This window comes from Rhipicephalus sanguineus, chromosome 1 (genome assembly GCF_013339695.2).
Source record: "Rhipicephalus sanguineus isolate Rsan-2018 chromosome 1, BIME_Rsan_1.4, whole genome shotgun sequence".
In the NCBI taxonomy this organism is placed as follows: domain Eukaryota; kingdom Metazoa; phylum Arthropoda; class Arachnida; order Ixodida; family Ixodidae; genus Rhipicephalus; species Rhipicephalus sanguineus.
In genome coordinates, this window is record NC_051176.1 from 151,276,321 (window position 1) to 151,288,939 (window position 12,619).

At 44.6% G+C, this 12,619-nt stretch overlaps 2 protein-coding genes across 3 annotated transcripts in view; one reads left to right on the forward strand and one right to left on the reverse strand.

The window, feature by feature from the left end:
• Positions 1-254: 254 nt before the first annotated feature.
• LOC119400286 (uncharacterized) lies at positions 255-6,154 on the reverse strand. The gene is made up of 5 exons (XM_037667312.2): positions 6,040-6,154; positions 5,487-5,618; positions 3,703-3,912; positions 2,591-2,818; positions 255-361 (listed from the first exon to the last, which is right to left on the reverse strand). Exons 2-5 carry the CDS (start codon positions 5,610-5,612, stop codon positions 293-295), a joined length of 633 nt encoding a protein of 210 aa, XP_037523240.1. The 5' UTR covers positions 5,613-5,618; positions 6,040-6,154; the 3' UTR covers positions 255-292.
• A 3,652-nt stretch (positions 6,155-9,806) lies between these two features.
• LOC119400297 (lysosomal alpha-mannosidase) overlaps positions 9,807-12,619 on the forward strand; it is an 83,569-nt gene continuing 80,756 nt past the window's right edge. The window contains exon 1 of one of the 2 annotated variants that reach the window (XM_037667322.2): positions 9,807-9,927. In XM_037667322.2, the coding sequence (XP_037523250.1) occupies positions 9,849-9,927 (79 nt within the window). In that variant the 5' untranslated portion in view covers positions 9,807-9,848. The remainder of the gene's footprint in view (positions 9,928-12,619) is intronic. The other variant, XM_037667330.2, reaches the window with a different exon arrangement.

The following is a 12,619-nucleotide window of genomic DNA, read 5'->3' on the forward strand; positions in this document are numbered from 1 at the left end:
TGATCATAACTACATCAAGGTATCCAGCTTTTTGTTCCACACTTGTCAATTCAGTCTTTTTCATTTACAAATCTGACTTTGCAAACACTTTACTGATACCCGTCTTTTTCTACAAGTGAAAACACAGAAGCTCAAGTATAGTATTCTGCAACCTTAGTACCATTGGCCAGACTTGGGCTTAGTGTAAGGCAATGCACTAAGTTCAAACCAGCAATGCTTTGGTGAGACAAAAGACAAATGCCAGGAGCAGCAACTGTTTGTTTATTCCGCACAGGATAATACCACGCTGCCTTTAACGGTTGGACTTGGCCACACGCTCGAGTTCGTCCTTCTTCTTGATCGCGTAGCTGTTGGACGAACCCTGCAGAGTGGAGGCCAGGTGATCACAGTCAATATTCACATCAAATGCACACCCCCTTCATCTGAGGTCGCTACTCCAATAAACATTATTGTCATGTGTCTTCACGTCTCTCGTAAATAGAGTACAAATTGCTGAGAATTGCAAAGCACTTTGCAATGTGCCAATTCATTTTCCATTCCTTTCTCCTTCAAAACTTTGCCAACCGGTTAAATTATTGCCACTAAGGTGCACCAGAGAATGCCAAACAGTTTGGTTAACAACAAAAGAGAAAATAGAGACCACACACTCCCAACCACAAAGGCCTTCAACCAAACCCTTTCTCTGCAGGGTGAAGTATTTTCCAACAAAAAGTGCCTTTGCAATGCACTTTTTACCAATGTACAAAAAAACATGTACAAAAATAAAAAATAGGACTTGTGCATGCCCACGTATGTGTTGCTCCTATCCCCGGACCCTGTGGCATATTCTTGACCCGTCATTAAGCTGCGGAACTATCGCTCATGTTTGCATGTACACGCCAGTTCCAGTCTATTTTGTAAGGAATGTCTCGCAATTATCAGGTACACGTGGGTGCACCTGGTGGCTCTTGCTACATTTTTTTTTTTATCAGATGCTCCTGCTTTCACCATGAGCATAGTTATTGGGAAATTTTCTGTTGCCACGACTATGCGGAACCGTGCATATATAGGTTCTCACTGCTTGGTAAAAGTGGTCACATTGCTGCACAAATACACGACATCATAGGCAATGTAACTGTGACCGTGATTACGCCAGATAAATAAATCATTTCTAAAACAAATGACATATCTCCAAATTTAAGCAATGGACTCGCAGTCAGGAATAAAGCAAAGGATGAAGACCAAAGTTGGACAATAAACGCTGTTGTGCAGTTTCATTTATGTGCAATAAGACTAACTTGGGCGAGTTGGTATTGGTTCATACTTCAGTGTAACAGTGCATTTGTACTTCACACTGCCCCATGGCATGAGCAATTTTCCTATATATTTCTGCACATATCAAGGTTCTAAAGCTTCTTGGAAAGGAAGCATCTATCAACTAGTAAACAGGAACTCGTGGAAGACAGCAGTCACGTAACACCTGTGAAGATACATGCAAACTACCGTACTTGCACAATTTGCACACCCCTAAAATATCACATTCATTAAATTAACAAAACGCCCTATAGAAAGGCCTATTTTGTGCTCTGTGTCCTGTCACACAGCACGCATCCGTGCTCTGCACTGCACCTGATGCTTTTGGTAAAGGGCATGGCCACAATGTTGCATGCATGTTGCAGGCAGGAACAAATGTAAGCAGCTCATTGCTGCTACATTGGCTCAACAAGATCCTCGCTACCCCTGAACATGGTCACAAGCCACGTGGGCCCGGAAAAAAAAAAAAAAAAAAAAAAAAGAACGCAATGCATACACTTCCACTCTGCTGTCGCGGTGTCCATCAGTTTCGAAATGCTCCTTGGTATTTATTGCCACTATGCATTCATCATATGCGTAGGCGTGCGCAAGGTTTTCAGGGGGGGGGGGAAGGTTCGTCACAGCGGCCCCCTCCCTCGCCGTTGTCAATGTGTGGGACTGACTTTGCCCCCCCCCCCCCCCTCAGCTGTGCACACGCCTATGATCATATTGTTATGCAAGTTAGCCACAATTTTTTTTCTAACATTTGATTAAATTTAACGAAAAGAAAAGCCTAGAACTATTTGGTGGTTAGTGCAGTTACGCTGTGTTGTATGCAGGTAACTACTAATGAGGCATACTCTTGCCCACATAGCATGTCTTATGATGCAATGTATGTCCTATCATCTTATGTCTGGAATGCTGGTCACGTGTCAAAAAAGTTGGGGGTTGATTGGTGCTTGCAATTACCTGTTGCCTCTGTTAGTAAGATTTTTCAGCTAGAATGAAGCTGCAGAACAATATTTTCAATGGCATAACCTTAGAAGACATTACTTAAAACATATTTTTGATGTTTTTGCTGCACATTTTCAGTCACAATTTAGGAAATAAGAGAGTAACTTACGATAGTAAACAAGGTATGCATTAAAGCACTGGAAATGAGAACACATGCGCAATGGCTATGAAACTCACAAAACAAGAATAAATATCTGTATCCTTGGTGTTACATTTTTCAAACAGACGCCATGTTATTGACATCTAGAAGCACGCATCCTGCCACTCATGTTACTTAGGGATAATTAAGTGCTACATGACTGACCTTGGCTGCATTTATGAGCTCATCAGCCAAGCACTCGGCAATGGTTTTGATGTTGCGGAAGGCACTCTCACGGGCGCCTGTGCACAGCAGCCAGATGGCCTGGTTCACCCGACGCAGTGGCGACACATCAACGGCCTGACGACGCACTGTGCCAGCACGCCCAATGCGTGTGGAGTCCTCACGTGGTCCACTGTTGATGATGGCATTCACTACCACCTGCAAAGGGTTCTGTACCAACAAACAATTACTGATTACCCATGTATCCAAGCACTGCACCTGCAACCAACACATTTTACCACTGAATGTGACAAAGTGCTTTCTATTCTCCGTGTGCCACTTCAAAGAAAGATGAGCTTTTAAGCAGCAAGTGAACTATACACCAGAGCTTTTTCATTACATTTGTTATCCAACTGTGGCATCATTCATAAAACATATTTGAAGAAATCTGCACAATATATTCTTAACCTTAATACCAAGAAAGCACCAGCTAAAATAAACGCATAACTAGAACACAGACCGTTTACAGCCTTTAGTAAATAGCTTCCCTGCTGCGCATTCTAATGAGACAGACGCAACTCAAGAGTGAAGCACAGCAGAGTAGCTGAGCGGTGCATCTCATGGAAGGACAATACAGTTTTCATTGACGCCACTGTGGTCATCACTTTGGAGTACTAGCTGGTTGAGATGCTGCGTAACTCTTACTCGAAAGCACGGAGAATGAAACGGTGACATCAGATTAGTGCTGGTGCCCCCTGGCGTTCCTTTGTGTTCCCCTTTGGCGCAGCTGGCGAACAGAAAAAAGCAGGGAGAGCACAAACGAACCACTGTGTCCTCCCCCGCATTGACACTCTCTAACAAAATAAAAAGTCGGCCACGTTGAGGTACCCAATGCAGAGAACCTGTCTGTGACGTCACGTAAAAACTATGTATAGGTCATGGACAGCCACATTAGCAATGAAATTTTGGGACATACGCTGCACGAGTTGTGCCTACGTACAGAGCTTTTGGGTATACTCATGCACCCATAAGACATTTTTACAAATAATGACATGACCAGTAATCTAAGCTTAAAAGCTGTACACACTTGCATAAGGTGCAAAAAAATACCACACCTCTCCCGTAAGAAGGTGAATGATCTCGAAAGAGTGCTTCACGATCTTCACTGCAAGCAACTTCTTGCCATTGTTGCGGCCGTGCATCATCATGGAGTTGGTCAGACGCTCCACAATGGGGCACTGGGCCTTGCGGAACCTCTTGGATGCATAGCGACCAGAGGAGTGGGGCAAGTACTTGGCATGTTTCTCCTTCACTGCAATGTAGTCCTGCACAAAAGCAATGTAGACACAGAATTACTGTCATCTGTTTCACTGCACCAAAAGCCATGAAGACAACATGAGCTCTATCAGGAGCCTAAGCGCTCAAAGGATTGGAAATTGTGTCGAGCTGGGCGTGAGTTGATCAGCAATGCATGGTAGAACAGACAAAATGCAAATTGCAGCAAGGCTGACAACCACTTTTCGCATCTGTCGCTGTAGTATGTGTGGTAAGAGACTATGGCCCACAAGAGGGTACGCCGAACCAGAGACGACGACGACGGTGTGTGCGAGCGAGACGCTCGCGAAGCTCGAGAGCGGCAGAACGTCGCCGGGCTGAAAGAACGCGGCCAGGCAGCCAGAGCGCCGGTTGTTGGGCCGAGAGAAAAAGGGACCGAGCTGGTGCGACCAGGCCAGCCGGGACGAGTTTGGTGTGTCCCGGGAACGAGCAAGCGTGCGGGCCAGGAGCCGAGATCGTGGCCTCAGTGCCACGTACAGGCGGTTCCGGCACAACCTGAGCTGACCCCGTTCCGGAGGCGAGATCGTGGCCTCGGTGCCACGTCCAGGCGGTTCCAGCACAACCTGAGTTGACCCCGTTCTGGAGCCGAGATCGTGGCCTCGGTGCCACGCCCAAACTGACCTTTTCCCGAGCCGAGATCGTGGTGCCACGTCCGAGTCGGCAGTCGTCAGCGTGGGCCTGTACGTTCCGCGACGAGCAGGTCGTCGTATGTTTGTGCACCTCCGCACCACACACCTGTCCGCTTCATGCTGGCATCATCGCTACCTGACTGCGGTATGCGAGTGACGTTCGACGGGCCTATACAGCAGGACGCGCCGATTCTCTCGCGTGTGATTAGAACTCTAAAAGTTAGGACTTAGGGATATCTGTATTGTTCAGTGGGACAAAGCGTGTATAATTGTGTGTGTCAAGTCGATAAATGTGTTTCTTGTTCGTGCCTCGGTTTTCCTGCATCTGAGGGCCCAAGAACCACCACAGTCGCTCTCTCGTTTCATTCACAAGAGCTTGCTTGCCTAACATGCGTTCTGTTTACTAGAGTACAAAATGCTATCTGTAGAGAGCACAGTATACCAACCAGCACTACTTTTACACAAAATCGAACACAAGTGCCTGCAGGCTGACATCTATCTATAATTCAAAAGTTACAAATTACACTTTGTAACGGACGTTGGTAGGAGAGTGGATATGAGGGCGCAAACCCTCATATCCACTCTCCCACCAGATAAAGGAACTCTGTCTTTCGCACAGGACCCACTCGGATTCTTGCTTGCAAATCAGTCTGGATGTGTGGAGTTTGCCGACCAGTCTATTTCACGTTGTAGCATAGACATACAAAATCTTCTGCACCTTCAGATAAGGTTTCAAGGAATTCGAGTAGTAATTCCCGATTCACCTTTAGAAGCACACGCCAAACGGCACCCAATAAAAGCGCACGAATTTATGCACACAGGCGACAACACAAGCAACAAGGCTCGCTTGCACAAGGCCTCATTCACAAGATACAACACAAGTTACAGCCTACGAAGGGGGGTGGATGATTTACCTACACACAGACAGCACTTACAGTGAGACCAATATCGCTGACTTGCACATCACTTGAGCTCCAACGTCCAAAAAGTTTTGTTTCCAGCTGCTCTGTAGGAACAACTGTCACCGTAGTAGGCGCAGGATCATCCCAGCAGTCCGTCATTTTGAGCTGTGAAAGGAAGCCCAATTTTACCGCGACGCCGGCACGGACAACGTGGTCGCCCACATGCCAATTGCAAGTACCCGTCACCAGAGCAAAATTACCGCCAACTCAAGCAGAAATGTTTTGTCTCTCGTCAAATCGCGGCAAATATGCCAGAAAACAATACGATTAATGCAAATACAAATGGCAAAGCGACGATCGTATGCTAGAGCGTTCTAATACAATCTGGTAGAACACGTTTATGAACCAAGACACTGTTAGGCTTAAGCAGCTCGGGAAACCGGTCATGAAGTTTAAAACATCAAAACCTCACATCGTAACACTTAGTGCGTAAACAACTCGAATAATAGTAATTAAAGCTCACTGATCGTACATTGCGAGCAAAATTTAGGAGAAAACTGTACTCGCGTAAAAATATATCACGCACCCAGCAACCGCTCCGCTCGTGGCAACTACAAGAGTAGAAAGGGCTGGATTGGTCCGGATCCAGCAACAAGTCAAGAACTTCCGGTGACTACACGCTCGCCCCCTGGAGACGAAAAAAAAAAATTTCAATTTTTCACCGTGCGCGGCTAATATACGAATCTTCCAGCCTTTGTTGTATTTGGGCATTGTATTTAGTATATTCACAACGTTTTAAAAAGGCCCCGTTCACTTTATACATACAATGATAGGGCGAATTGTGGCATTTACGTGTATTGTAGGCGTGGCGGGTATCACTGTAACATCCTTTTACGGTTTGGCGTGTGCGAAGGCACCTGCCAAGTTTAAGCGCACGAGTATTTTCTATATTATACTGTCTGCTTTGTTTTACGTTATCCTTAAGGAATGCTTAGGTTTGCATAGCAACTTTACATCATGGGTAGTTGTATAGGCCCACGGCAACGATACAGGTAATATGAAACGGCCTACAGGAAATCGCGCCGAAGCTGGCACCGTCATCGTCTGTGTAGAAGGGTGATAGTGTCCGCAGTGACGGCCGCTCCGTAAGGTGCAAAGCAATGTCGCGGAAATTAACGTCGTTCCTTAGATTCAAGCCATCGATAATTCTTTGTGTGCTACTCACTTTGGGGCAAATGGCTATCACAGACAAGGCTGCCGAACAAGACTTCAAGTCTTCGTGCACTTACGAGGCGAGTTCCGTCAATTCTGTGGCACCTATGTCCTCTATCTATCTATCTATCTATCTATCTATCTATCTATCTATCTATCTATCTATCTATCTATCTATCTATCTATCTATCTATCTATCTATCTATCTATCTATCTATCTATCTATCTATCTATCTATCTATCTATCTATCTATCTATCTATCTATCTATCTTGGTTTCGGCTGAAATGCTTCATTACTCAACAGCTTTGCTCAGTGGACAGACGTAGACCTCTAGTGCTCTCACAAAAAAGTTTCTGTAAAATGAAATTCTATCGATGCTACATTGTTAATGTTTGAAAAGGAGTCCATGTACAGTACAATTCACTCCATCAACCTCATAACGCACTGCGCGTCCGTGCGTGTGTATGTGTGTGTAGGGGGGGGGGGGGAGGGGCGGCGGAATGCAGCTGCGTCAAGCCATTAAATAACGAAGGACTAATTTGTCGGGTTTTCTATAGAGTTAAATAGCATTAATTCTACCAGTGGGCACTTTACACAATAAACTGCCCCCCCCCCCCCCCCGTTTCCCTTTCCACGTCTATGTGGCTAACGCTATGAGAGACACAATATCTGAAGACTGCGGGATCAGCCGAGTTCACTGAGTATATACTCTCGGTCTCTTGTGGCTTCTACAGCAGTCTGCTGTAGTGGCTGTTGTGGCTTCTACAGCAGTTCGTGTCTGCAACTTATTAGTCGTCTCTTTGAATGTGCTCGTTTGGGACTGTTCGTGAGTGCGAAATTGACTTCATCTTGCAGCTCCTGTCCTTAGTTCAGTGTTTATTATGACAGCGCGGTGTGTTGGCTTCCCAGTTACGTAGAAAGATTACTTTTTCGAGTGAGGACACCTCACAGAGAGCGCGAAAGACGAATTATTGAAAAAGTGATTCCCAGAAAATGCTCAATGGCAACGCTGTTTAGCTTAATTCTCTGCAGTTTGTTCGCCGCACACTTTCACCAGTTTCTGTATTTAAGTACGAAATTTTGCCAGAGTTTCACGTTACAGGGTGCACTTTTTTAGGAATCAATGAGCGGACGATCGTTTTGTTTGACAGGTATAACATACGGCATGTAACTGCATTAAAGCTAAATATGAGTAAGTTCGGTATGTATACTGTATCAGCACAAAAGGAACAATATTGGTCACACACTTGCATTCATGAAACACGCAGGAAACCTTCCAGATATATTGTTTCCACCAAATTCGCACTGTAAATTCCGATTTCCGAGTGCAAAATCGAAAAGTTTCACTGTAGCCTATACCATCGCATATTTTTCATATATAAATAAAATAAATTGCATTTAGAAGGAAAAAAAAACACACACGTTGTTATGTGCTGCTGCATTTACTACAAGGGTTAAAATAGCTCCGCCAGAATAAACGCCTTTCTTGCTTTATCGTTATTTGTTTCTTGTGTAGTCGCTCACTTACACAGACGGGGTACATACTCTACATGCCTTGTCGACCAGCTGAATTATCAAGGCGGATAAGAGTAATATCTCAGGGAATATCTGTCCTGATGTCTGTCCAGATATCTGTATCTGTCCTGATGCAAAGTGCACTAAAATATAGCAATGTATGCCATGTATTCATCACTGTCCATTTCGTACTTGATTTTGCAACGACGATTGTTAAACGAATTTGCAGCGACGATTATTAAACGCGTGATATTAAAAATACATTTTCGCGTTCATATCAGCGCTATCTATTAAAAGCAAACCAACTCATCGACCAAGACCACGAAGGCGGCATGTAAATTCAACACCCATCTTTTTTCTTTTTATCTGTCTGCATGTCTGCCTTTGGCGCCATTTTTTAAAGAACACTTAAGTGAAACAGTGAATCGGCTTAGACTGATAAATTGTAATGAGAAAACTTTCATGCCGTTAATTTCACCATCATATGTTTATTAATAGGGAAGGAAATTAAGGTCACAGTATTATTTTCAAATTTCGCGCCGAAAGTCTCCGCGCTTAACGTCACGGATTTCAAAGCATATCTTTTTTTTTTTGTATTTTGGCGACATTGGTTCTACGAAATTTCCTGAAACTTGGTATGCTAAGTCTATATCCCCCACAGAAGGCAATGTACTTCATTTTCACTGATTAGGAACTACGTAGGACCTAGTAGATGCCGTAGAAATCTATGACGTCACGGCATGTGGTGCGGGAAATTCAAGGTGGCGTCGCCACTCGCATTTTCTTTTCGCGCGTTTTCTCGCTTACCAAGCGTCTTCTCGCGGCAAGCGTGGTGGTTTTGGAATTGTGAAAGAGTAATTTACAAATATGAGAAAAATCGTTTTTCTCAGTGTCACTTTAAATAATTTGGAGCTCTCATTGACGTCCGCTGTTCCCGCTTGCTCCACAAGCTATGCGAAATATTTTTTATGCTGAAATCTACAGATTTTTTTTTGTCGGTTTATCCTTCTCACTTCTCCTCTCGCTCCTCCTTCAAAATCGCCACCTATAAACTTTAGTTTGAGAAACACCAGGAACACTTCCTTGAGTTACAGAGCGTACAAGCAGGCTTGCCTTTATGAATATTATCTGTTATTTTTGTAACGTGTATGTTTTCTTAGGCACTCCTCCAGCACGAATTGTAAGTACTCACGGAGCCCTGTCGTTTCCGCTATGCGCTGCGTTGTTTGTTTCTGTGTTACATTTCAGGTCGATCGGCGCAAGGAACAAATACCTCCAAGAACTCTTCTGTTTTATCTGTACAGGTCTGCTCTAAAAGGCGGAATTTCATAAAATTTGTGTATCAGGCGAACCCTATAGCTTACGAATTACTGGAATAGCGCTTGTTCTGTCGTCTTTGTCCGTGTCTGTGTTTCGCTTAATTCTTGGGCATAAATGAGTCATGCGCCAGCTAGCCCAACAGCGCGTACTATTTTGGCACATATACACGTGTTCTGCAAAAAGACACAATAGAAACAAATAACGCAGGCTAAAGCGCGAAGAATTACAGCGCTGCCTGCAGGGGGGAAACGAAACAAGCATGCATCTATGCGTCAATTTATGTCCATGACGTGCTCGTTCGCGTCGCCCTTGCCGCACGCAGGGCTGCTTCGTGGGACGGCCGGATATGCTGAATGTCCACATAGTGTGTCACAGCCACAACGACGTCGGCTGGACCGAGACGCCGGAGGTCATCTACAATGAATGTGAGCAATGCGGGACGGCAGTGTCCCTAAAGCGAGCATGGCAGCGGTTCACGCTGCGTACCCAAACTCTTTCGTTCTTTTGTACTCCCCTTGCGGGCGGCTGGCGAACAGAAGGAAATGGGAAGAGTACAAAAGAACTCAAGAGCTTCGGGTACGCGGTACTGATACGCTCTAATTTTAGATGCGAAGCAGCTGTTGCGCTGGGCTTTGTCCGTAGTTCCATTGGCGACCGTCCGCTTTCTAAAACCTACCATAGACATCTGTAACATATTGAGCGCGTGCTCGCGCCAAGGAGGAGTCTCTTCGTCTTGTTTTTCGACCGCCTTGATGATGATACGTGCAGATCACTTTAGGGGCCCGCACGCAGACAAAACCACGTGTGCTGGCACCAGTGGCGTAGCCAGGAATTTTGTTCGGTGGGGGCTCACTTTGCAGCGCGACCTCCTCATTGAATTTTTCGAACGACTAAGTATATGAATAACATGTATTACCAGTGACAATTTGTATTAGATGCTGCAAATCACTTCTTGAATGCTGCGCACTGTCAAGAACGAGTAAGAAGTGTGCTTTTTCATAAAAACATGTTGGCATGCCCTCAAAATCTTTCCAGAAATAACCGTCTTCAATCTTTTCAAATTTTTTATTTTGTTTCTGTAAGAGGTACGGCAAATATCACGTAAACTTTGGAACTGCATCAGTTTTAAACTGAAGAAGCGCCTGATAACAAAAAAATGAAATCCACAAAATAACCAGGACGAGATCAAATATTTTAATGCAGGTTGTTTACGCAAAATGTTCATCTTTTTGCACAAATGATGTGGCCAGGGAAAAACAAGAATGGGAAAGTACACCTTAAATACGGGCAAAACACAAGTCACCGGAATCAGTGCGCTGTATGATTACAGAAAACATCACAAATGTACATTTAAATATGCAATCAATATACGGAACTAAGCAATGATCACTATACATAATGCCCAAAATAAGGCAAAAGAACACGCTGCACAATCACAGAAACTGATATGTCCTTGGGCCAAGCTGCTGTCTCGGACGCACCATGTGGACAGAACTATAAAGGAAGAGCGCAGAAATAACGAAAAAAACTATTTCAAAACTGTTTTAAAAGTGCGAACCACTATTGTGAACTCAATATAAAAGGAGGGTTGTCGCTTCTAGTTCAAAAAGCAATGAAGAACAAAAACGACAAATGAAAGTATATATAACAAACAATGCCGCTAGTACGGTTTCCCAATAGCTGAATTTGTTTGGTAACGCCGCGTATGCCGACCTCTCAGTGAACAAGGTGAAGCTGTCGATTGGTTGTTAATGTCCACCCTATGCCCGTATTCGTATGTTCATATTAGGTCACGGTGTTAACTGCTAAAAAGTACAAAATCCTCACGGCTTTAAAAGGTGGTGAACAATATTATTGCGTCAGAATTATGGGCGCATTGACCTGCACTCTGGAACAGCCGTGCCTTTTCCTTTCGTTTGCACTGATTTTTGTCCTGCTCTGTATCAATGCACAAAGTTGACCCGACGAGGAAGCTTATTGAAGCGGTCAATGACTTCCGACACGCTGATGTCGACATTTCTGTGGGCGTAGAGAAGTGCCAGGCCAACCATGCGCTCCTCAGACATCGTGGAGCGTAAGTAGTTCTTAGTAACCTCATGCTTGAAAACGTTCTCTCTGCGCTGGCAGTGGCCACTGGAAGGGTGACTAGAATCTGGAGTAGCTTGTGCACATTCGGATAGAACCTGCCAGGGCCGTACCCAGGAATTTTTTTCGGGGGGGGTTTGCGTGTAGAACGGCTGCCATTTTTTAAGATTTATACTGGCTTATTTTTGTGAATAAATCAAGTACATCGCTTACTTGTAATAATTCGATGGTACTTTTCAATTATTTGTACCCAAATAAAGAAATTGGTATGTCAACCTCAAATTCTGGTTAAAGCAAGAAATAAGTTTGGACAATAGCACCACCAAAGCCGGGGACACCGCGACCAACGGCTCCTGATGAAGTAACACAATGTAACCACGGTACAAAAACGGTATGTATGTGTTACAAGCTGCCACTCTAGCGTCGCCAGCGCGAAGTCGGCGACGGGAATGGCAGCAGGTTAGGTCGTTCCGTACGTAAGCAGAGACAGTGAAGAGATCAGAGACGTGTGTGGGGAAAAACAAAACTCTAGTGATATTGCAGCACGAGGAATCTAGTACAACACTTAATACCAACTAACAAAATACATATAAAATCAATAAATCAGCTTACAAGAGAGAAGTATTACAAACTACACAAACTAACCAACAATAAAACTACAGATGAGAAAGTCCGAAGGTATAAGCAGGTGAAGGGATACCTGTGATGACCGGCAGCTTCGAGTCCACGACGATCGGATGCAAGAAGTCAGAGAGAGTTCTGGCACAACTGCGACGTCGGCGGTGTTGCAGCGCTGGTGTTTCCGGTAGGCTAGTGCTTGAAGCCGATCTCGGGCAGGTTGAACTTACTCGAGATTCAAGTACCGATGCCTACGTTACAGACGTTAATTTCGCGTCACAACTAGACGAATGGCTAAGTTTAGGTGGCCAGCCGATACGGAGCCACAACCACTTAAGGGATACTTCTTGATCTCCTTCTACACCATGTTGGTCAGCAACTAGACTGCTTAGCAAGGCGAAATCCTGCGCTTAA

Coding starts and splice junctions, on each gene's coding strand:
- LOC119400286 (XM_037667312.2), bottom strand. CDS start 5,612: ATGACGGACTGCTGGGATGATCCTGCGCCTACTACGGTGACAGTTGTT. Junction 3,913..5,486: donor TCAGCGATATTGGTCTCACT/GTAAGTGCTGTC, acceptor GCTTTTGTGCAG/GACTACATTGCAGTGAAGGA. Junction 362..2,590: donor AGCTCATAAATGCAGCCAAG/GTCAGTCATGTA, acceptor TCCACTCTGCAG/GGTTCGTCCAACAGCTACGC.